The sequence below is a fragment of the Phalacrocorax aristotelis genome, chromosome 3 (assembly GCF_949628215.1).
Source record: "Phalacrocorax aristotelis chromosome 3, bGulAri2.1, whole genome shotgun sequence".
NCBI lineage: Eukaryota > Metazoa > Chordata > Aves > Suliformes > Phalacrocoracidae > Phalacrocorax > Phalacrocorax aristotelis.
In genome coordinates, this window is record NC_134278.1 from 75,928,865 (window position 1) to 75,954,403 (window position 25,539).

Consider the following 25,539-nt stretch of genomic DNA (forward strand, 5'->3'; position numbering starts at 1 on the left):
TCCTTTCTATATATTGCCAAACAATAGTTATGACTTTTACAGTTACTTAAATTAAAGTTTAATGCAAAAATTTATTAGATCATATTTCTCTGAGCTAGAAAAATCAGTTGAAGGAGATTCTCACAGAATTCCAGCTGTACAAATGCTCTATCAAAGGTGAATTACAAGAATTAAGTTATCACAGCAAATCCTTATTGACAGGTTAGTGATCCTGCAAGCAATGCGCTATTGCCTCCCAGTGTTTAAGATAAAGCTTCCAAAAATCCATCTGTTCGTGGGTGCCACCTCAAACACATGTAAAGGCCATAGCACTTTTAGGATACCTCCACAGTGAGTTTTGTTATTTTTTCCCTTTACAACTTCAAATTCACATGGGGCTGATATTTTTTGCTCGAAAAGAGTAAGATGTACGCAGTTTACCGCTTCTCCTAATGACAGTGTAACAGTGACATTCAGTGAGAAGTTATGTTTTAGTAGTTACTACAAAGGCACAAGAAGCACATGGCTTTTTGTTAAAGCAGAAGACAGCAAAACCCGTTGATGCAACTTGAATACTCCTGTGTCAGTTCCAGCGTTGCAATGGTGGCATAGCAGGAGGGAGAGATAGCTTTATGCATCAAAAGAATGAAGCCTGCTTTTCAATAGAACACTTTGCTCATCTCCTGGCAGCAGTTTAAACATATGGCTTTTAAGAACAATTCAGAACACTGTTACTTTGCCCACATACATTGAAGTACCACAATGGAACAACTCAAACATTTGATTTTAGAATGCCCCAAAGAGTCGCTGAAATCCCAAAGAACTGCTACGCTATACGGTACAACTGATCAGCTGATGTATTACTCAGAGACATGAGTTTTCACAAAGATTTTAAAGAGAACTGTTGCAATGAATAATGTCAAAACCAGTCTGTGAATGACATTCTCTTAACAAGTTCATGGTTTTTAACCATATGTTTCTAACCATCCATGTAGAGAAGCAAGGGAAATACTTGACTTCCAAGCATCCTCCCAGCCAACAGGCTGAAATACTGAGTATTTCTAATGACACTGTAAGAACTTCACTAGGCTATTTTTATATATTTATACAGTTAATTAATATGCATTCAGACTAATATTCCATTGGGGCAGGTACTTAAAGCATAGAGTAGTGTTAACATCAGCAGACTATTTGTATATTTAAAGCTGTATGTTACTTTAATTATCTTCCTGAGTTGGGCCGTTAAGGCAGAAACAGAAAGACATCTGTTATTATAATTTACACTTCCTAACTTAAGACAACCTTGACTTTTCTGAGCTAGAAATACATGTCTATACTGAAGACAACCATGTTTGCCTGGCCCTTTATAGCTATACTACTATGAGAATCAAGCTGTACTATGAGAATCTCACAGCAGTTATTCAAGAACTATCCATTGCATTAGTGTGAACCACACGAGTCAGAGCCCATACCAATTACATTATCTTACACTACCACAACCTATAAACAGGGAATGCTTATTTTAAATTTAGTTCAAATCTGTAAAAATGAGCTTATTTCATAAGCTGCAAGCAAAGAAGCAGAAGACACAAGTTAGAGAGTTTAAAAACTAATCCCAAATCAGCTACAGGCATATCTCAGAAATAGCTAGACCAAAAATACAGTAGACAATTGTTAATTAAAACCTAATACCTGCACATTTCAGAATCTCAGACCAGAACACTGAGCATGGACATCATAGGTAGGAAACAGATTTTATGCCAAGGTGAATTTTATAGCAGCTTTTCAGATCTAACGGAATATATCACATAGCATGTCAGCCTGCAAAATGACACAGTTATTAAACACTCAATAACAGTACTTGCCAGATGCAAATGAAGAAACTGTGCTCTTCCATATAAATGCTGCCTGACATTTGAGGAGAGAGTTCTATATAACCACATTGTACCCTAACAAAATCACCTTCATATGGTTTGATTGCTGATAGATGATTGCAAGAACATGTTGCATGCTTGAGTGGAAATCCAAGGTTTCAATCATCGGTAATGAATTTGCAACAGCTGCAGACAGTAGCATATTGTTTATGTCATGTGCAGTGAGCAACAAAAGATTCACTGAAAGTGTTACTCAAATTCATTGAATTACAAAAGCTATCCCTGAACAGATCAGAAATGTTGCCACAGTGCATGCAAATATATGTACAAAATAAGCTGTATTTGAAAAAAACACATGGGTCTGATTTGTGAAAAAAGTGACAGAGTAAGCACAGTGTTAGGGTTTGGAGCAGATTCTACTGTATCTTCTCAAGTTTCTCTAGTTTTAATATAATAGCTTAATTAATAAAAATTAATAAAATTTAATATAATTAATTTAATTTACTATAATATTTAATAATAATAATTTAATTCATACATTTCAGTTACCATTTCCCAATTTGTTTAGGTCCCTGAAAGCCTGCAAATTTTCTAAAAATCTGATAGATCAAATGCACAAAGGGTATAATCCCCTCTAAATAATATGCAGAAATGACTTGTGAAGCAACATACAACATAAATAGACTAAATGTAACAGTGCTTTCATTCTAGGCTTAGGACTACACTACTGCAATAACACACGCCAGTGGGAGTCACACACCTCCTTTCCATTTTCCTCCCTGGCATCAGAATACAATATACTGAGTTTAGAGTTCACTTCCCTTTAGCATTCATGCTAGGGGTAACTAAGACTCAAGAAATACATACATATGTATAACGACAGACAGAGTAGACAATTAAAAAACAGATATAGAATGTGACAAATACATTGGTAATATTTATCCTTTATATCTCAGTCTTATAATAGCTGGCTTCTCTAAGAAATATGTTCTGGTAAGATCTGGTTATTTCAGGAGTGGCCACACTAGACTGTAGAGCAGTCCATCTAGCCCAATATCTAAGAAGATAACAGTAGATGCCTAGAATGTGTGTTAAAAATCCCCAAACCAAAACACACACACACACACACAAAAAAACACACACCAAAAAAAAAGAAAAAATTAAAAAAACCCTAAACTAAAACAAAAAAAAACCCACACAGGACACACCTAAAGAGGTATTTGCCTAGCGTATGTTCTCAAGCTCCAGCAATTTGTGGCTCAGACACTTCCTAAACCAGAAAGGGAATCTTCACATTTAATTGTTCTGTTCTCAATGGATTTTTCTTCCGTTAGTTTGTCACTTTTTGAACCCCTTGTAACTTCAACAATATATCATGGTAAAGAGTTCTACAGTTTAATTATGTACCATGCAAAGAGGAATCTCCCTGTGGTTGATTTGAAGATCGCAAGAAATAGGTTAAAAAAAACCCTGGATCAGGCTAAAATGGAGATGTTATAATTGTACAATGTAAAGTCTTTATGCCAACACAGCGTGGGTACAAAGTGAGTGCCTTGCTGCAGTGCATCACCAACACGTTTTTCACACATTTCTAAAAGTAAAATCTCTTAAAAATATTACAGGTTCATTTACATTCAGTTTTGGTTTGTGAATACTATCTACCTTTCAGCATAGTCAATAGGACTACAGGGGCTATGAATGATCTAGGATTTGGTCAGATGAACACAAGCTGTGCTCTGTTCACTTTCGATAACGTCAGACCCTAGATACTGGCAGTCTTAAGGATGATATAAAAATGATCATTTATGGAATCCAGGGGCATTGCAAAATCTGAAGAGATGCCGTTGACTTGTCAATCTAAGGTAACAGCCTTGCCAAAACTCTCACTGATTCCTGTTACAGGACAAGTCTTCAACTCACCTAAAACTGCCTGTCATCAAATGATGAAGCATCTACACTGTCTGAAGGATTTTTCAAGATCTCTATCATTGAGGGAGAGGTGAAGTTATGTTTAAAACAGCTTATTTTTAAAAAGCAATTCTAAAGGACCAGCAAAACCTAGTAGCTGAGCAGAATCATGCAAAGTAATTGCTCATATAAGACAGAAAGAAACAAACATTGAAAAAAATTTCTCTCAAAGTGTTTAATGGTCATGTTTTCAGATAAGATTTTCTGGAACTGAACCACAGATGCAAAAAAATAATGAGCAACAAAGGATTTCTTTTTTTTCCTTTCAGTGGCAGTGTTAACAACTTAAGAACTTCAAAGAGCAGAGGATGTGTTTGAAGAAAGCATTATAATCTTCAGCATATTTTGTTTGATCTTTTACAAAATTGTGACATTTCCCCACATGTGAATAGAAATGGTGGTAGCAATACACACAAGATGAGCTAAACCATTCAACACAGTACACATACACAAGTTCCTCTGGATTTGCCAGAACGTTTACGTAATTCCAGCTCACAAAACCTATTAGCAACTCTTTACTCTGTTGGTGAGATATGAAAACTGAAGAACGCATCCAAAGACCTGGCCTGATCTCAGTTTTTGGATTTTTATAGTGCCAAAAATAATGCACTGGTTAAAGGAAGCTTCTTAAAGAAACAAACAAAAGAAAAAACCTCACTTACTATATAGCCAACTGTTCTAAATCATACTTGTTATGTTTGCTGGTGGTGGGTTTTGATGTAGGCACCATTTGTGGCCCGTAAAAAGTGTCAGCTATATTGTGGAAATACTGCATTTCTACACTGGGAAAGAGTGAATAAGTATTCTTTTTTTTTTTTTTTTTTTTTTTAAATGAGGATAGCTCTTAGTTTTAAAAGCTTTAACTTTTCCTTCCAAGATAAATAATTTAGCTTTTTTGTCCTTGTACAGAATTAATTCTATTTTATAATTCATTTTTTGCCTATCATTGATTTTTCTGCACTAAGAAGTGGAATAATATAATTTCTTTATAAAGGAAAAATTGATCGACTTCAGAATGAGGTTACTTTGAGAATATCTGTAAAAAGCATTCTAATTACAGTTTCCTAAAGAGGTAACTGAGAAGGAATGTAGAGTTGAAATTATTTGTAACTACAATACAAGGAACTCCAAAACATATTAAAGACCTTTAAATACTAAGAAAAGTCAACAGCCTTGTCTCTTTCTCCACTGATTAAGTGTTTGAAGTAAGATTTTTTAATCTGTAATTGTTTTTAAGGACATTCATTTAAAAGTCTAGAAAAAATTAACATAGTATAACCACAGCACCTTTGTAGGTTGTCCCAAAGTCCTATAGGTGCTGTTTTCAATGCTGTTCCCCCTCGCTGCTCCTCCTTAGAAAATGCAACAACACCCACCTCCCCACCCTCCATTTAGAGATGATTTAAAATGGAGAGCTTTACAGGAACAGAACCACATCATGCCATAATTTAGGGCAGCTTTGTACAAGGTAATCTGGGTAGTTATAGGCATGTAAGCCTGACACTAGCCTGGATAGAACAAATAACTAATATTGTACTTGATTAAAAAAAGAAGGATGTGTAATTAATGTCAATCAACAAGGTTTTATGGTAACTAGACCCTATCAAACTAACCTGACATTTTTACGAGATTACAAATTTTGCGGAACGACATAACAGCGATGTTACAACGTACCCAGATTTGTGTGTGGCATTTGATACGGCACTGACATTTTGATTAAGAAACGAGAATGCTATGAGATCAATGTTAGATGGATTTAACTGATATGTTTCAAAATCTGTTTTCCCTCAGTGAATCATCAAATGTCTATTTTTTTCAAGGTGGTCTTGCAGTGATCATCTCCTAGCTCTACGCTATTCAAAACATTTGTTAATGGTCTGGAAGAAAGCATAAAATTAATTACTCATAAATTTTTCAGATGACACAAAATCTGGGGGAGTGGAAAATAACGAAAAAGTAAAAGTCACTGACAAAACCACATGAACAGCTTACTCACACATAACATAATGTGTGTTTTAAAACAAACAAAAATGAAGTCACACCGTTAGAAGTAAGGGCCATGTGTGCAGAAGGAAGGACTTTTTCCAGAGAAGCAGCAATTTGAAATGACTGAGGTTTTTGGTGGATGATCAGCTGAGTTGGAACCCTCACGATAGCATTATAGTTTAATTGTCTAATAGAACTGCTGGATATCAACATACATAAGCAGGCTATATTATCCTTGTAGCTGGCACTGATGGCATTGCTGCTGTAACTGTACCTGGTTCCAATGTGTGAAATTTATGAAAAATGTTGAAAATTGGTAAGAATGCAACTAAGCAAATAGTTACGGACTGGAAAATGAGGTTTTATTACTCGCCTCGGAACATTCAAGGAAAGGATAACGTATAGCTGAAATTTAGTCTATGGTAACCAACATGAAGAAACAGAGGGTCTTGATAATAAAGGACATCAGATGGAAACTGAAGCTAGACAAGCTGAAGCTGGACAGAAAATTTTACTAGAAAGAGAGCCCATTTTAAATAAGCAAGGTAATTAACTACGTAAGTCAAGGGTTTGGTTTTTTTTGTTTAATTCACCACTGGCTTTTTTATGTCAAGGATGTGTGTTTTCCTAAATTATATGTTCCCATTCAAAAAATCTATTACTTCAGGAAACGATCACAACTTGCGTTACACAGGAGGTTAGGTGAAATAATCAGAATGTTCCTTCTGCTTTTACATCTATGGATCACTTATCACCTACCCATGCATGCCAATTAAATAATCTGAAGTTTCTGTGGTGCAAAGAATTCCCTCAGTGTGTGTTTCAAGGCTTCATATTTTTTGATCTCAGTAGTTCTGGATTCCCACACAGTTCCATGGGACCAGACAGGATCCTGAAGTGCTGACACACATACCAGATAGCCCTAACAAATTATGCTTTTGGACTCAGCTGTTCATCATGGAAATAAAGGGAAAAAAGAAAAATGAAACAACGCAGGAATTGGAATATATGGAAATAAGGTAAAACAAGTGCTAACTCGTCTATGAATGTTTTTGGAGAACCAAAGCCGGTGCATGCTACAAATTGCTTGTGTAGTTCACAATTTAAAAAGGGACTAATTCAAAGCAATTGTGTACAGGTTTTGATTTGTGTCATTACTGTTGCAGTAAAAGAATGATGCATATGCTGTTGTGTTTGATTAGAAGGCTTGCAAATGTCTTAAAGATGACATTTAACACCACCACAAGATTTGTCTTAATATGCTGTAAGGTGTTGATTGTTTCAGTCATACATGTGGATTCTTACATTTTTCTAAGGAAATTAGGGTCAAGTAACTGACTTGATTAATTAGTGATATAAAATTAATGATTAGGCCAATACTCCGTAGTTTTTCTAGTTGTTGTAAGAAATGTACATTAACTGTAGTTACAAACCTAAAAGTTGGATTGACTTTGGCCATTGTTCTGCTTAACTAACTAGGCTTTTAGAGACACTCCTCACAATTTAGAAGCTTCTTATGGTTTGTGAGAAAAACCTGACTGGGGATACCCAAATTGATTCTCAGCTTCACCATGGAAACATAAAAGCAAACACATCTAATGCTTTGGCTTAATAGGACAACTTAACTTAGTGATTAAAATAGGGCCATTTTAACCTTTAAGTTGGTGAATGGATAGGTTTCTGAAGGGAAGAGAGTTTAAATCAGAAAATTATCTGAAATTATTTGCCTATTTGTTAGCTCTGGCCCCTTCTTATATCACAAAACAGGAAAGATAGTGCAAAACTACAATGATGGGTCTGAGTTGCTTGTTACTTAACTTGCATTTACACTTTATTCCTTTTACTTGTACTAGATTTACTTGCCATACCACTTGGCATAAAAAAAAATAACAGTTCCTAAATAGTAAAAGCAATGTCCTCAGAGTCTCTGGTGAATCAAAAGTACTCTGAAACTTGTCTTGTATGAAATTTGCATAATTCTCTTTTCAAGTCTGGATAAAGAAGCTGTCATAACCTTACTTCACAGGTATTAAGTTGTGTTACAAGATTTTTAATTAGCACTTCTGTTCCATCATACCCACTGTGATTTTTTTTTAAAGCATGTAATATCTGGACTAATCTCTAGTGCGTAAGGCAAACTAACATACAGCAATGAAGAAAGAAATTTTTCAAGTTACTCATAGCAATATTATGACATTGAAAATATTCTAATGGCTCCAAGGACAGACAGACATGGTTCCTTTCACAAATAACCAATCACTGTACACAAAGAACAATGAATAAATAATTTATCAATTTATCAGAGCCTTCCTATAATGAGATGATAGTTCTTTAGTTTACTCTATTCACATTTTTATAATGTTGTTAAATTTACACCTTTATTCTTGATACTCTAACTGCTACAGAATTTCTGTTCTCAGTTGATACTGAGGTCTGAGCTGATCAAAGCAAAATAAGATGAAAAAAAAAAGAAGCATATTTCATCTGAACAGCGATGTTTGAGAAGAATAGCTTTGGATGCTTGAGAGAAAAAGCATTTGGAACACTGCATATTTAAAGCATCCAAGCTGAACACTATTCCCCTGATTTCTTAGTCCAGCCTATTCCAGATGAGCACAGACTCCCTGTGGAACAGATGGGCTATGAAAAGATTACACAATATTGCTGTGCTAAACCTAGCGACAGTAAACATTCAGGGAAAGGACAAATATTCATGACATATCTTAAAAAATGTCAATATAATAAAATTGCAAGATTCAAATCATGCAGGAGGAATGTGGAAAAAATAACGAGAGAAATTACGTAATGAAAAAACATAACATGCTTCCTATTGAAAACTCTTTGCCCCAAACACACACTGGAACAGTGATATTACTGTATATGTATACATATATGTATGTGACTGTTAGAAACCTCATATAACCACCATAGAGCAATCACATTACGAGAAAATGGAGTAAAAATAGGTAAGTGACCAAACTGGAAAATAAGTCTTTGCTCTGGACATAGGAGATTGCTATAGAGCTTGATTAGAAGGATATACTGATATTTAAGAAACCCCAATGCTTAGAGAAGCTTCTAGAAGTTCAGAGAAGGCTGTTGCTTCTTATAGAAGCACTCTGCTGAAACCTAACAGGTTTTGGAGACTGGAGAATATATGAAAATGCTATTCAGTAATTATGATGAACAGCTCTTGAAGTCTTCATCTAGAAAAAAAGTTCAAGGTAACAGTAGTGAGACATATAACACTGGGATAGAAGTGCATTTGTATTTCCATTAAAATAATTTTCATGTTCACTTACTCACAATGGCTTAAGCCATCTGTGACCTATAATCCTGTTTAACCCTTCCATTATTGATTCTGAGATTTTAAAGTCTACAACAACTCTTTCTGCACATCAAGTGAGAATCTCAAGCATAAAGAACATTATTACTTTTTCCATAGGTTTCTAAAGCTCAAAACAACTTGCCCTACATTTCGCCTTGGGGACAGGGCAATGTCTTTCTGAAACTGACATGCATTCACTTGAGTGTGGGACTGATGTGGAGTCAGTTCCTATGAAATCACCACTTCAGTGGTTTACAGTGGTGTTATGGCTGTGCCTACCTATGAAGAGAGCCATATATTTTCTGTGGCTCTTGAAGGCTTTGAACAGCATGAGCCTATGAAGAGAAAGAAAATGTCAGAGCATTTTTATACACAGAAGTAGAAGAGTCTTCATCTTCACAATCAGGAATTCATTTCATTGGATGATAAGCAGAAAATATTCTATATGTATTTTAGAGAACTGCAGAAGTTTGAGCTTAGTAAGAAGACTTCTTCAGTAATATTTTATTTGAATAAGGAAAGGCATTTACTGACTAAATAAAGAGTTTAGTATCAAATTTATTCAGATTGCTTGTAAGGACAAACCTGAATCCACCAAAATCACATCAGAAATACTTTCACGCCCTGCCCTGCCTCCCCCCCACCAACAAAAAAAAAACAACAAAAAAACCCAAAAAATCCCAAAACCCCCCCAAAATTCAGACCATCAGCAGGATATCACCTACAGTTTCATTTGAGGTCATTATTTATAATTTTTGTTCAACTACACAGGACAGCTGTATTTATTCAGCAGAAAGCATGTGTTCCCATTACACTGAAAACAAAACCCAAACCTAAGATAGCTCCAATAGCACTCACTCAAGCTTGCAATTGGTTGAGAAATAGCTTGCTACTGTCCATTTCCCTGAGTTACTGGAACTGATTATTGTGATGCTCTGAGAAGAGCAACACTTGAATTTTATCTCTGTGGTACGGTACATTCTACTTAAATTCTATAACACCGATACTATATTTTTTGCAAAGCTTTTTATTTTTTTCTTTTTATCCTCTTGGAAAATTTACTGTGATCTCACCACCACAATTTAGTCATTGATTTGGACAAAGTAATTATGCAGAACAGTTCTAAGATTATTTAAAAGTCTTAAAAATATTAAAGAAATACTGGAAAACTTTAAATCATTACTTCAAATACACCATTGGATCACCTTTGCACTAAATAGAACCACACTCATAAAAAGAATAAGTTCATTTCTGCCTTTTTGAAGAAGGGGAATAGGAGCTTGTTCACAAGAATCCTTTCTTTAGAAGTGGAAGTAATCTTTGTTCTTTGGTTATGCAGCCATTTGGGAATGTTTCTAGTCTAAGAATACACTGGCTGACAAAAATGGAGAGCTAACAGTTTCATCCTTTAATGAACCAAATTCTTTCAAAAATTAATAAAAATAATATTTAAAAAAAGAGGCCAAAAATGAGAAACCAATACTTCAGTTCTTCACCAATTTGTGACACTGAAATTAGAAGTACACTGCTGTAGGAGGGAGAAAATGGCTTTTCATCTATAGAACAAGATTTCGGCTCCCTCTGTCTATAACAAGATTTCTGATAACATTCAGGTGCAACACAAGAAGGACCTCAGAAGTAGAGATTATATTTCGTCATGATATAAGGAGCAGTTCGTAAATCACTAATTAACCTCAACTCTTATCTATCAGTGAAGGTTTCACACACTTTTATGGGTCTGTGAAACTTGAACTATGGTGCTGCCCTGCACTGAGCAAAGCAACCTTTGGCTATCTAGCCAAGTGACAAAAAAAACCCCATCAGTTCAAGCAATTCAAGCTGTAACTAAATTACGCTCATATGAGAGAAGTATCTGGAATTTCAGAGAACCACGACTGTTTCCATAGCCTTTGGGTTGCCCTTTTCAAAGAATACAGAGAATTACAAGAAAAAGAACTCAGAAAGAAAAGCAAATACATCTAAAAACCCAGAGCCTGAAGCACTGCTGGTGCATTCAGTCATTTCTCTACAATAAGTGCCTACCTGCACAGCTACATACAGAGCTTCTGGCTGAAAATGTTTTGAGAGAGGCACAAAAGTACCAGGTTCTGCCTCATTTAGTCAATGGTCCTGGTTTGCAAAACAGCTTGAAAGACTCCAATTTGACCCTCATTTAAAATGTGTCAATCAGATAAAGTCTACTTCTCCATTTTCTAATTAATATACTTGAAGTTTGCTATAGAAGTGATTCGAGTGTTCTACAATTGCAGTAACATAAGTGTCCACACCAACTTCACCTCTGGGAGCTGTAGAAGTTCAGAGTGAATGTATTATTTCTGATAGACTGTAATTCATGTGAAAAAAATCCGTTGAGTTCTGCTTTGGAAACTCTGTGTGTTTTGTTCCCTATTTCTCAAAACACTAGACTAATAATTTTGTTTCATAAAGTAGTCTAACATTAAATCTCTGAAAGAAACATTGCTTATTACTTTTTCAAAATCCGTATTATCTGTTTATATCCCATTTTTACCTGTGTTTGTAAGCTTTTGTATTTCTGGATAGAGTACACAACTCAAAAGCCTACTACCCCCAGCTATGGAGTAACAGCCTATAATTGAAATCAACATGACGAGAAACTGTGGGAAAGTTCTCCCAGGCAGCACAGGGGACTGATATCCAGAGTTCCAGGATCTTAAATTTCTCATTCAGTAATCGGTCATGTTTTAAGATGTTAAAATTGCAATATTTACCTTTTATATTTATTTCCCTTGTATTTCTGTTGCTTGTAATTTATGGACTATAACAAATCACAAAATACAGTTTTTCACTCCAAGCTCAAAAGTAGCTGGACTCACAAATAAAGCACATAGAGCAGATCATACGAAAATTTTCATTTTAGTTTAGTTTGTTCAGCAAACCCACAAAAATTAGTAAGATACATTTCGTATTTGTGAGTGCATTGAAATACATATCAAATCACAGTGCATTTATCATTAAGATATTAATTATGCTTTTTGGCAATCATTTATAAATTTGTATTAACTAAATTGAAATTTTATTTCTATTGCTTTCTGATATTGTCAATTACTCTATTTCATATTTGCAACAGAAAGAATTACAGACTGTAATTGCTGTCAAGAGACACTGTATATCAAAATACATACAAATCAGTATTTCAGGAAAACACACATTACCTCTTGAAGGTATGTTGCAAACTGGTGTTTATGAGAAGTGAAAACCAATGAAAAAACAACTTTTAAGCAAAACATTTATGTCTTGGGGTAGAAATAGTGGCAGAATCTTTTTTCTTTGCTTAAACAGTTGTTTAAAACAACAGTGTTGCAGTTTGCTGATAATTGACAACTAACTGTCTCAAAACTTCCTCATTACCCATCACTGTAAAGAAGGATGTACACCGTGGAGCTCTTGACGACAGACAAAATATAGTTGCACAAACTTTGTCATGACAATGCAAAAATGAATACTTAGTCATAAAACGTGACTTAATCTCCCAAAGATTGTAACAGCCAATAAAAGCTTAGAGGTTTCAACCTGTGAATTGGTTATTTTTTCTCTTTTCCACAGATGTATGACACATTCATGAAAGTCACACAGGCATTAAGTTCATACTTGATTTAAAAAGCCAAAAACCTCTACAGACACTGTTTGGTCTATTTTAAAGAAAAAAAAAAAAAAAAAAAAAAGCCAGGTTTCATACGTAATGGAAAGTCCCTATGTTCTGCAGACAGTTAATTCTGCCTCCTGATAATAGTACAGAGAAGATGTTGGCAAAAGAGTGCAAGTGGTCTGGCTCGTGTGAGTTAGCTACCGTCTTCCTTTGCTTTTGTGGTAGAGTTAAACCATCTGGCTGCAGATCACCTCAGGAGCCAGCAAGAGGTCTTATATGTGTAATACATATGGGATTTGGGAACAAATGGATGAGTTCAAGTCACTATAAGTTCAGGTAGGAAAAGTTCTGGGAATAGGCACAGTGAAGACAGACTGTTTTACAAGAGCAGGAAAGAGTGACAAATCCCTGGAGGCACATCTGTAGGACCTTTGTTGTTTCTGACTTTGGGAAAGGCAAAGTACAAAAGGCTCAGTGATTTAAGCCTTTGGACTGGAAGATTTCCAAGGAAGCAAAGATGTGTTTTCACAGTGATTGAGGCTGAAACACACACCCCCCTCTGCCTCCCCCCCCCCAAAAAAAACCCAACCAACACAAGAATGATGCCTTTCAGGAACTAGAGGACCTCAGCAAGTCACTAACTGGAAGACCTGGTTCAGGGCTACCTACTGAATAGGTAGCTAAGTGAATCTGATTAATTTTTTTAATGACTTGATTTTTCTTGACTAGGCAGATATTGCTGGCAATTTTTGTTCAAGATCATAAGAAGGAGGATTGTTCCTGCCTCCCAGACTGGTTAGATTCTAACACCATTGGATAGAGTGGTTTGCAGCTGCAAGAAAGGGGAGATGTTTCAGATTAGAAATAAAGGAACAGCCTCATGGCTGTAGTTCAGGTGGTCCGAAGGCACATTTGCAACATGCCTGCCTAAAACAGGATGTCCCCTGGTTTTGTTCTGTTATGTCTTACTGAAAAAGGTAACATTGATCATTGGCTCTGCTAAATATGCAACTTGCCAGAAGCATTGACAGCAACCGGAGTAATGGGAATTAGCTGAGTAGGTATTGGTTATTTGCCACAGCATTAGCCAGTTAGGATCTTAGTTTTATGGTCAGTGCTTTTCCCCCTGCCCCCACAAAGCCAGGCCAGTATGTTGCTCTGTTTTCTGCTTTAAATTAAAAAAAAGAATAATTCAGTGTGGGAATGGTTTATAGCTCAGGAGGCAGGGTTGCCAAGAGCATCATTATTTCAGCACCTTTTTCACAGGATGATTGGATAACAAAAGCTGTAAGTTGGTAGCTGCAGGTCAGATATTTTCTGGGACTCCCAATAGGTGACAAGACTGAGAATCTTGATCACGTGCTTGTGTATATAAGGGCTCAAGCTGGACACCTGCCAAGGAGACTGTCCTTGTCAAAAGCAAATTTTGTCTTCTTCATTTTCCTGTGTTGTCTTTAAAGAAAGAAGGGAAAATGGGAAAGACTTCTCCCCAGTGACAGTAGTGGCACAGAGACAACAAACAGGTAGCAAAAGTGAAGTCAGGCAGTCGACCCTCTTACAACTAGAGTAGTTCCTGAAGCATATCAGGCAGACTACAGCCAATCTGCCCAGAGGCAAAGTGGTGCTTTCTTTTACACACATAACAGAGCTCAGTACTGCTGAGAGAATAGCACCTGAATGTCTAATACCTGCCACTTTCAAGGGGATGCTTGAGACACTACTACAGGGAGCACACTGAGAAGCAGAAGCCCAAAAGCTGTGAGACCTCAGTTTCTGTTAGCTGTGCATGGAGCCAGCCATACCTCCCATGCTGTTAAAACAACCTTTTGGTGTTTAAAGTTAGATAAAATATTTCCTGACACCATCTGTGGAGAAGCAGGAGACACCTATGGAACCACATGGGCACACCGCTTCACAGCTGCCTTGTTAGGGAAGAGAAAAAGAAGACTGTACCAGAGCAGGCGAGCTCCTCTGAAAATAAAAAGGCTCTTATATTGTCCCAGTCTGCAAATCTCTGATGACTAGAATCCTTTCATATGTACAAAGTTTTGTGTTTGTCTTTAAAAACTGTGTCCAAAAGGAACACCTCAAATTGAGCTTTTTCCCGAGAAGGAAGTACCTCTAAGACCCCTTTAGTATTAAATACTATTGAACAATATCTATCACATGAAAAGATAAGTATACATAAGTAATGTTTTGGAAAAAACCTCATTAAGGATTTGAGATGTCTATGCTGATCCTTACTCAGGCTTTTCATTGATGTTACTTTGAGAAACACTTAAAGTAAACAACAATGAGCATGTGGCAGAACAGATTGTAAAGTAATCAGTGTGAAGAATCTGCTTCTGTGGACAAAGGCTGAAAATCTGATATGAAAGTTTTGATGTACAAGATGTCATAGAAATCTGAAGCTTTCAGGGCACTGATATATACACAATAATTATAAAATAAGCATTGACATAAATGTTGAAGTATTACATTCTGCATTTAACTATGCATACATCTAAGAGTTCTACTTCAGTGAAAGAAATTACAAGATTTCCTCCTTCATTCCAAGCAGCAACTACCCAGGTTCCTCCCGTTTGCTAAACATCAGAGATGCATTATCTGATGCTGAACAGCTCTTTTGAAGTGTACCATACATGGCAATTTACATTCATTTCTGCAATTATCATGCGGTTAGAATTGATACAAACAGTTATTCTTATAAGTGCCACAATATTTGGAGAAACATGATCAAATCTTACCGCTATATTTCCATTGCACCTTTCGGACTGGCAAACACCTCTTATTCTGTTGGAAATCAGCACATCATCCCAGCAAGATGGACCCTTTAAAATAAAACCAAAGCATATAAAGGCTTTAATCTACTTAATATGTAAACATATAAAAGTTGGTTTTGTTGCCTCTTTTCCTACCCCCATTTATTTTAGACTTTAGCTAGACAGTTTTATCATGTTTATGCTGAAAATGTCCAATCAGATTATATGGCAATTGTCACCAGTAAATCTCAGTAACTGACAGGACATACAGCCCCTCCATCCTGAAGTCACTGTAGTGAAAAGGAGTCAAACAGTAGGTACATTTTCTCAGCTTAACACAGGGATTGATTTAATTATGATTAAAAAGCTACTAAGACTCATCTTCTGATTCAATACTGTTTGCACCTCAGCCTGCAGCTGACTAAGAGGGAAGAGGGAAAACACACAACAGCTGGAAGTAGAATACACAGTTAGAAAAGCTGGAGTGTAACACAAAGACTAGGTTAAATAGCTTTCCTCTATTTTGTTGTTTAATTATTAAATGGCTCTAACTTTACTGAAATCTGTTTCCGTTTTCATGGCCTGTTAATGTGAATTTTGATGATGTTTTGCTGTAAACAAATTAGACTTCTTGTCATTAGATAAAGCTTTTACCTAACTATAATAGACTTATCGAAAAAGTGAAGTGAGGATTGCAAGTAGATTTCTGGACATTTACATTAGCTGCAAGATTTGTCAGTCATTGTTAATTAAAAAAAAAAAAAAAAACAAACCAAAAACTAACAAAAAAAAAGCACAGAAAGAAAATTAATAGAAAATCCTTAGCAAACTTTGCTGTGACTTTTAGAATATAAATAGTTCATTTATGAGCGTACTCTGTGTTTTGTAATGCATTTAAAGATTAAAAATCAGCATTACTAATATTTCACAACTGCAAAGTAGTGTGGTTAACAGGGTGATCTAGCAAAGAAGAATATTTAGATATGGCATATATAGGAACATTTATGAAAATATTTCCCAGCACATAAAAGATTTTAAGTGACCTTAGCACAAGTCTTCTCTTTTCAATACTAATCTCACCAATTAATATTTAAATCATGGACAGTAAAAATTAATCTGAGAAATAGATACAAAGCTCAAAGATATCCATATCCATAGCAGAAATGAACAACTAAGAAGGTATCAATAATTAAAATATTTGCTACTTGGATTACTCAGTGTTTGGGATAGGGTCACTACTCAGGAATAAAAGGAAAACTTTACACAGAAGATAAACTATGGCAGTCAAGAGGTTTAACTGCATTAGTGAAGATAGTGCCTACTTAAATCATAGTTGGATTACAAAGTAATCCAGTACTGTACCTAGATCCATCTCCTTTCTACTTCTGTATGAGGCATTTCTTCAGCATAGTGCAGATACAGCCAAGACAGCTTTGAACTAACTTAGTAGAAACTTAACTATAAAAAGTTGATCTAGCCTGTCAGAAAGGTTGGGTAAAACAGCTTAGACTGCACTGAGCTTTGCTCTCTACTGTCATAGCTGAAGTGCTGGCACCTGAGATTGGTAAAAAGAGAGCTTGAATTAATTATTTAAAACATGTTTAAGATCAAGTTTGCCATCAATTACTCCAATGAATTTTGACCTCTTATGAAGCTTTAGAGTTCTTGAGATCTTGCAGGAAGAACAGCTGAGCCTCCTTCAAGTGTTGCGTAAAGAACCACCTCCTTTCATTTGTTTTCAGCTAAGTAGTTGAAGTTTCATTCGATGCTTGCCTATTTACTTACTTTTTCCTGTGCCACAAAAGACTGTGCAGATCTCTAGCATACCTCTCACAGTGAACTTCCCAGGAAGAAAAGTAATCTACCTTGCCATTCCTGTTCCTTACTTTTGATCAAGTTTTTACTCTTGGTAGGTCTTGCAATATGCTTTATCTTTTTTAGAATATGAGAAACATCACACAGCATACAAGACTTATGTGCTGGAGTAGTGACTGGGAAGATGGTGTCTCTGAGTTTGTTCTTTATTTCTTCCCGAAATAATTATTAAAATGTGATTTACTTTGCTGATGGATACTAAACACTGAAGCAGCAGTTTGGTAAAATTATTTATCATACCTTCTAGATCTCATTCCTGAATGTAATAGTTATCTCAAAGTCCACCATGAATATATAAAATTTGGAGGGTTTTTCCCACTACACATCACTTTTAATATTAATATACGTTAAATTCCATCTGCCACTTCGCCATCAGATGAAGTGTGCATCAGAAGGTACAGAGGGGCTTCTAGTAGGTACTTCCCAGGTTTCTCCATACTCACACCTGTTTCCAAGGATGAACCAGCTGTATACCTCATCTTCTCCAAGTGTTGATTTTTTTTATATAGCGGTCATCTAGTGGACTTGTACATGTTATCCTCCTGTTATAGTCTAAGAGGACTCAGTAAGTTTTTCTGCTACTTGCAAGTTATAAACTTTTTTTTGCTTGCCTAATTGCATTCTTATATTTAAGATGCCATTTTTCTGAGACCTGATCCTTGATTCTAACAACCTCCCTCTTTTTTTCACCTACACAATTTAGTCATGCTAGCTTCTGTTCAGTCATCCTTAAATTCTGTGTACATAATCTTTGATTCCAGTATAATTTCCAGGTCTCCTCAAAAGATTTAATTCTTCTTGGCAGCCCCTTCTAGCTTCTTCTCAACAAGCACCCTTACTTTTATGTAGCTTCTCTTTCTTACAGTTAAGCACAATACTTGTGACTTTCTCAGATTTTGGGAAGTTGCTGAATGTAAATATATTACAGCCATTGTTATAGAACAGGTCTTTGTTACTAACATTATAAACCAGGTTCTCTGCATTACCTTCTCTTGCAGGTTCTTTGATCAACCTTTCATAACACAAGCTGACAACACCTACAAGTTTACTCTTGGGATCATGGTTTGATATGATACTTACCTAATTTACATGACAGAAATTTAAATATCCCATTATCAAAATTTTTCCTACACTTTCAAACTTTTTATTTTCTCCAGCATGGCAGACTTGCTATCATTATCTGGTCAAGCAGCTTTTAATGGGAGTCTTATATTTTTCCCTGTTTCAGGCCTAAAGCTTCACTCCGTAAGGATACTATGCAACTCACTGACTTGTTACGGTCAATTACAAGGAAATGGAAATTTGTTAGTCTTCTTTAACACCTATCCCTCTTCTATCATATTAAAGTTTGTTAGTATACATTTATTAGAACTTTTTTCCAATTCAGAGTAATTCAGTGGGTTTGGATAATCCTTGCATAATTTACACTTGGGAAGAGGGTACAAGAAAGAAAGAGCAAGAAATAAGAAGTAAGTGTGCCTTATAACATCTGGGGGCAAGAATGGGAGGAACACTCAAAAAAAAACCTAACCCACCCCAAACATACCCAGCAAAACCCACCCAGACTCCAAGAAAAACCACTTTTTCCTGATCCTGATAATAACATCAACAGTAAATCTTCCTGTTACTTCAACCCTTCACAATTAATATGAGACTCTCAACATTAATGACGTTATGCTAATATACATGCAAATATAGAGTCACAAGATGGCTATACAATAAGATAATTTAAAACAGTCTCAAAGAAGCAGTTCCACAGGTATATGTTACAGGTACTAATGATCTTTATTTCATAAGAAGAAAATATTTCAAGATAAACTTTTTAGAGGAATTAATCCCTTAACTTCAGTGAAGTTACTTCAGGAGAAACCTTCCCAAGTATTCAGTAGTTTGCAGGTCTAGGTCCATAATCACAAAAAAATGTAAGAAGGCATAGTAATTCTTAAGTGAGAAAGAAAACGTGAGTAGGACCATTTATAATGTTCAGTGAGATTTTAGAAGAGCACATATTTAAAATGGGTTTGAAACAGTGTCACTGTATTGATTATGCCACAGTCCTATAGTAGTTGAGAAACAAGCAGCTGATGTCTTGATTATGTCAAGCAAAGGACCCTTAAAGAAGCCAGAACAGAAAGGAACTGATGCCATATCGACTATTGATAGTTACAATTCAACTACATCTAGCACTGGATCAGGTCCAAATCTGCTTAATATGGCAATATAATTTTTTCATTAAATAGTAACAATTGTATGACTTTTGTGGTCACCTTCTAAGGTCTTATCTACGAGGGAAAGCTACTGTGCTATATGGCATGGTGTGAATTTACAATGCTCTCACTTTATAGTAATTTCCTCATGACATTTCTCAGGCACACAAGAGTACTTCTCACAGGAAGCAGCTCTTTTTGAAATAAGAATATGTCATCTTCCACTTAAGGCATCTTCCACAGTCCCACACTATCAGCATCTACTCAGCTGCTCACTCATACTATAGCTAACAAATTCCTACTTTTTCTTCCATAAATACCCCATCCTATCCAATACTACTTTACATTAAGTCTTATGATGGGCATAAAACCCATTAAAAAGTCAGATGCATTTAACTCCTTTTTCATAACATTAACCAGACCCAGCTTTAGGTCAACAACATTTTCTCTTTGTTCTAACAAGGCTTAGATCAATTTCTTAAGGGACAAATTAATCCAGCGGAAAATTCCAAGATGGACTGGCAGAATATCTTGGGTTTGTGCCTGTCTGGTAGGAGTAGGAGGGAGGGCAGGAAGTAACAAAAATCCCCTACAAAATTCTATGCCTCACTTTCCAAATTGGCAAGAAGGGGAAAATCTCCTTTCCCACATCTGCGCTTGCTATCTTTAGGGTCATATTTTATTATTAATGATAATGTAATACACTTCTAAAAGATTTAGTGTGCCTGATAATTTTAGTTTTCCACCTTCAAAAAAAAAAATGCAAAAGAGACATTTGTCCTTGAAAAACACTGTGTTTTCAAAATGTTAACATTTCTTTAGCAGCAGCACTACTAAATGCCATTGCTGTAATTGTGTCAAAATAAAATTAGGAATTCTGGTGAGATAAACACTTTGAAATGCAATTTTTGTATCGTTATTTCTTGAGTCTAAGAAAAGCCTGTCAAACTTCAGGCCAGCCAATCACTTGTGCTGTGGTAACACTGCACGCTGTAGTGTTTGTAATTATTAGTTTGCATTAATCAAGAACACACTGTGAGAAGAACAAAGCCTTCTGATTGCGAGATTAAAGCAACTGCCCCTCTTGTACACAGCCAAATGGCTCACAGAGAAAGCTATGCATTAAAATGGATGCATCAGAGAAAACTTTTCCGGTGTATAAATGGGTAAATGACAGAATAGAGAAAGAAATAGCAAGAATACCAGCGTACCATTGAATAGAAAAAGTCGTGTCAAACCTAGTTGAGTATTTGCCAAATAACCAGGTATGGAAATGTTTATGCTTTGGATGTATGGCAGTTGTTCCTTCCCTTTTTGAGTGGGAAGACAGGAAAAAATGTTGGCAACTGGCTTATTAAATTTTAATGGAAGATCCTATGCAGCATATGAAGAACAGGGAGAATTGAGGTGAGTTTTTTTTCAATGTATGAGGGAAGTAATGGAAAATTCTGTAAATTCCACCAGTACATTATACTGGTGCCCAGTACACTGGACAGTCCACTCTACTTTGTGTACTTTCCATCCAGTAGCAAAGATCTGATTTTATATGGTAGGATCACAACTGAATTTTGGTCAATGACCCCTTTAAAAAAAAAATCTCTCTGAGAACAGAAATAGTATCTAGAGATCTCAGTGACAAATTATTCAAAATGCAGTTGCTGACAGAACTGTTGACCTGGGAAAGGTCAGAAGCAGAGGTCAGCAATAGAAACCAGTGATTCAAAGACTTTGAATCATTTAAAAGGCTGCAAACTATCCATGTATTCAATGCTTTGTATTTTCCCTGCTTTATGTTCTCCCCCTGTGAACAATATGCAGCAGAATATCATTAAAACACATCTTTGTACCTGCTAATATCTACACGAGAGACATAAATCATTAAAATGTTGAGCAAATGTCCCAAACAAGGGACAAGTATTAATTCATGAAAGATTTTTTAAATGATGTAAGAAATAATTTCAAGTACTTAAGAGGGTTTTAAAAATCAGCATACAAGCCACTGACAAGGTGACGAATCTAATGCAAACCATGTAAGCATTCAAGAGTCCTCTGCAAAATGATGGTGACTGGCTTGTCTACATGAGAGTATTTGAAGAGCTAACCATTGTACGGTGACCCCTCAGCAAGATTTTAGTATCTTGAGGCAATAACAGAAAAAAAGCTCCCCAAAATGGTAGGATTACTTTATAAAAATTTATTTCCTTTTCGTGACTCTAACAGGGGTTGCTACACCAAGCTTCCACAATTCACTGCTTCCAGTGCCAGTACACACGGACAACTCTGTCCCCCAGACATAATAGGAATGAAGATGTATTCTGACAGTAAACATATGTATGCAAACACAGCTTAACACAGACAATGAGTATTACATGAACAGCAATAGATCCCACCTATTGTGACAAACCTAACCTATCCTAGCAGAGACTATATAATCTTTTTGCTCTTTTTTCTTCTGCTCTTCTCAATGCTAGTTTGAGCTCATTTTCACCATACAGCACTTCAGCCTAGAAAAAATAATTTTATAAGGGAACGCACATTTTCCTACAACAGCATAGACATTTCTACTAAATAATCAGAGCTGCTTCCGTCAGCATCACCTGACTAAAGCTTGTCTGCTTTAATCTAGCACCTTCCAAGACTTTTATTCCTATTACGCTACCTCTATAATATTTCAGAGCAAGTGACTTGCAAGACAACTACAGATAGTCACATCCTGGAGGTTCATTAATATCTTGGACCTGATGGGTAAGGCTGCAGATGGGTCAGCAGATCAGATAAATCTGCAAGGAACTGGGCAAAGTCTAGATCCTGTGAAAAAGAAGAAAGAACAGGGCTGTAGGGGAATAGACAGGGATCGGCGACCGGAAGATCACGGGATGTGACGGGAAGATAGACTCCTCCCCATAGGAGTGGCAGGAACAGGAAGCGCAAGAGCTATATAAGCGTGTGACACAGCTAAATAAATGGACATTTTGTATCCATCATATTGATGTCTGTGCATCACTGTCCCCAGGGTGGGTAGAGCCCTGTGTCCCGGAGATATGCGGCCCAAGATAAGTTCTCCCATAGAAGCGTACAGCAACACGGGGCTTTTTCTTGGATAGACAAACTGGTATTGATTAAGCCTGATGTTACTATCGGTAAACTAGTGCATTCATACTTTTTCTCACCATCCCTAACCCAGAACATGATTTGCTCTTCACATTCTGCACTTGTCATTAAAGTGGCATTGCTGAATGCTAGGTTATTTCTTCTGAGCATAGTATGGACATAACACATTCAAATAAAAGCTTTCATCCTATTTTATGAGTGCAGTAATGGAGTTGGAAAATTAAGACTTTTAGATACACCAGTCTACATTTTATATGTTCTTAACAGGCTTAATTTAAGACAGCATTCTGATCACCTTTTGAAGCACTTACTAAGAAAAATTCTAGCTGCTATGTGAGCAATACTCAATTAGACTTAGCAGAAAAGATTCGTATGGCACATTTCTAATAGCAAAGAGATTGGAGATCTCATTTCAATTCAGAAGAAATAAATCTGAATCATAACATTCATGTAAAGTTCTATATTTATTTCAGCTTTCTATCTTGGCAGTTACGAATACAACTAGACTATGTTTATTAAATAAGACAGTTGCTAGATTTCTACTGAACACTCAGATATCATACAGACATTATTATTTTGTTCCTAAGTAAAACTGTATGAACAGCAGTATCCAGTTTCGCACAAAACACATTTCTCCAAATATTCAAAGCATAGCCTAACAGAATCCACCACCAAAGAAAGAAGGTAAAAATAAAGTTTATGAAAGAGATCACTACTGATTTAGCCAGGAAGTGCTTACTAGCCTGTTACAGATGTTCTATTTACAATAATTGAAAATTAATTACATTAGACAATCTATTGGAGGTAAAAACTGCCAGATTGGCAACCTTTATGACTAAAATCCTTTGCTTCACCACAAAGCTTATCACAGAGGTAGAGGTAAATAAAGCTTACCCTCAGTTTACACAGACCTGCAAAGGCAACTTCTACCAGTGAGAGACTAATTTTTGTTCCAAAACTATTTTTTTTTTGACATTTCTGCCAAGACTTATACCAACCGTGGTTGGTGATAGGATATATGGATGTAAGAGGCTACCCATAATTTACTTACTAACACAGTGGAGTTTTCTCCAACACCCCATATTTTAATAAACACTACTGTGAATGACATGATTCTGCATGTCATACCAGAATAGCAGTGAGGGGGTATCCTACTGCACACTTCACTGCAGGTAAAGGTTAACCAATTTACCACTGACTTTGACATGGAATCTCCCATACAGCAGGGAGCACAGTATAGAAAAGAGTACTAAGTTAGTCTTGGGGCTAGTTTTAAAGAGATTCGTGGAATAGGAATTGGAGGACTGAAGTTAAATGCTTAGTCTACACAGCACATTAAAGAATCCATCAGAAGAAATCTTTTGGTTATTATTGACTTTGGTCATTAGAGCAATCAATAAAGAACATGGATAGCTTTATTCATATGAGAAATAATAGCAAAGTAGACCTAATCACATGGTTTAAGTCTTCATGGGATTGAACCTACTTGTTTGATCTATAGGGGTATCTTAGAGATTAAATTTTCCTTTCAGAGTGCCCAGCCTAATTAGTAAATGGACAGTTTTATGTCAATAGTTACAACTCTTCCAAAATGAAGTAGCTGACAATTTATTGAACTGCTCACAGTTGTGCAATTTGGAAAGCTTCCTGCATGCATTTTAAATCAAAGATCAGAAAATCACATCTCTAACTGAAAATATAGTTAAGTATAGTAAAAATCATTTCCATCATGTTACTTTATTGATCATTAATTTGTTCTTTCTTATTACAGGTATCTGTGATAGAAAAAAGAAAACAAAAGAAAATCTGTTAATAAGATGTTTTTAATAAGGTCTGGTTGTCTTCTTTCATATTGCATTATAGGACATGGATTTGCAAGAGTAATCCCACTGATCTCAGCTAAATAATGAAGGCTCATGCAAAGACACCCAAGATAAGGTCTCCAGAGTTACCTCCTCATCAATAATATTTTTACAATGTGCACTGTGTTGCCAGTGCAAACAATGTTTACGCAATAGAAGCAAAAAACTGATTCATAATGTGAATTTTGGACAGTTATTTCAGTGGGCTTTCCCCACCAAAAAGCAGCAAAAAGAATAAGAAGAATTCAAGTACAACTGCAGTTCAGAAACTGAACTGAAAAAGTCCTGCTGTTGCTTGACTGCTTGAGAGGAATGTAGTTAAACTTTAGTCTTGAAAGAGAAAGATATAACTATGAAAGTGATGTAAAGTCTCCTAAAACAACCAACCAAATGCCATTCAAATAATCTGTCAGACTAATGATTTCTAATCTACAAATGTAAAATTTATTACTCTTTGTCTGGATGGCATGAAATGCTTTTTCAAGATTGAAAGAAGAAACAGAAGAATGAGAGAAGATAACAGTAACTCTCTAAACATGCCATGTATCTACTGTGTCCATTGAATTTATAGCATTCCAAAAAATGGGCCACAGTTACAAGTGTTAACACCAGCAAATCCCATTGAGGTAGTATATCCAAGAGCAGAATAAACAAAACAAAAACCCTAAAAAACTATAAATGGACCCTCTGGCTTCAGTTGCTGTTACTGTTTTGGTGACTTTTCAGTGGTCTCCCTGAAGGGAAGCAGGCAGATCACCGACAGCCCAAGGAGCTCAGATGGAGATGTGAAAACCTCAAAGATGTGTGCCTTTTCTGGACTGAGCCAAGCACACTCAACAGGAGTGAGAACACTCACAGTTGTTTGAGCTACAGCTCCCTATGTTAAAAATATTAATCTGTGTTTTAAGGGCTTTTGGCTGAAATCAGAAAGTGCAAAGTCTATTTTCAATATCTACCCT

General features: G+C 36.0%; 1 protein-coding gene across 2 annotated transcripts in view; it reads right to left on the bottom strand.

Annotated features, from left to right (window-relative positions):
• The window catches only part of PRKN (parkin RBR E3 ubiquitin protein ligase), a 783,437-nt gene that overhangs the window by 402,811 nt on the left and 355,087 nt on the right, over positions 1 to 25,539 (bottom strand). For both annotated transcript variants that reach the window (XM_075088053.1, XM_075088052.1), the window contains exon 5: positions 15,511 to 15,594. In XM_075088053.1, the coding sequence (XP_074944154.1) occupies positions 15,511 to 15,594 (84 nt within the window). The remainder of the gene's footprint in view (positions 1 to 15,510; positions 15,595 to 25,539) is intronic.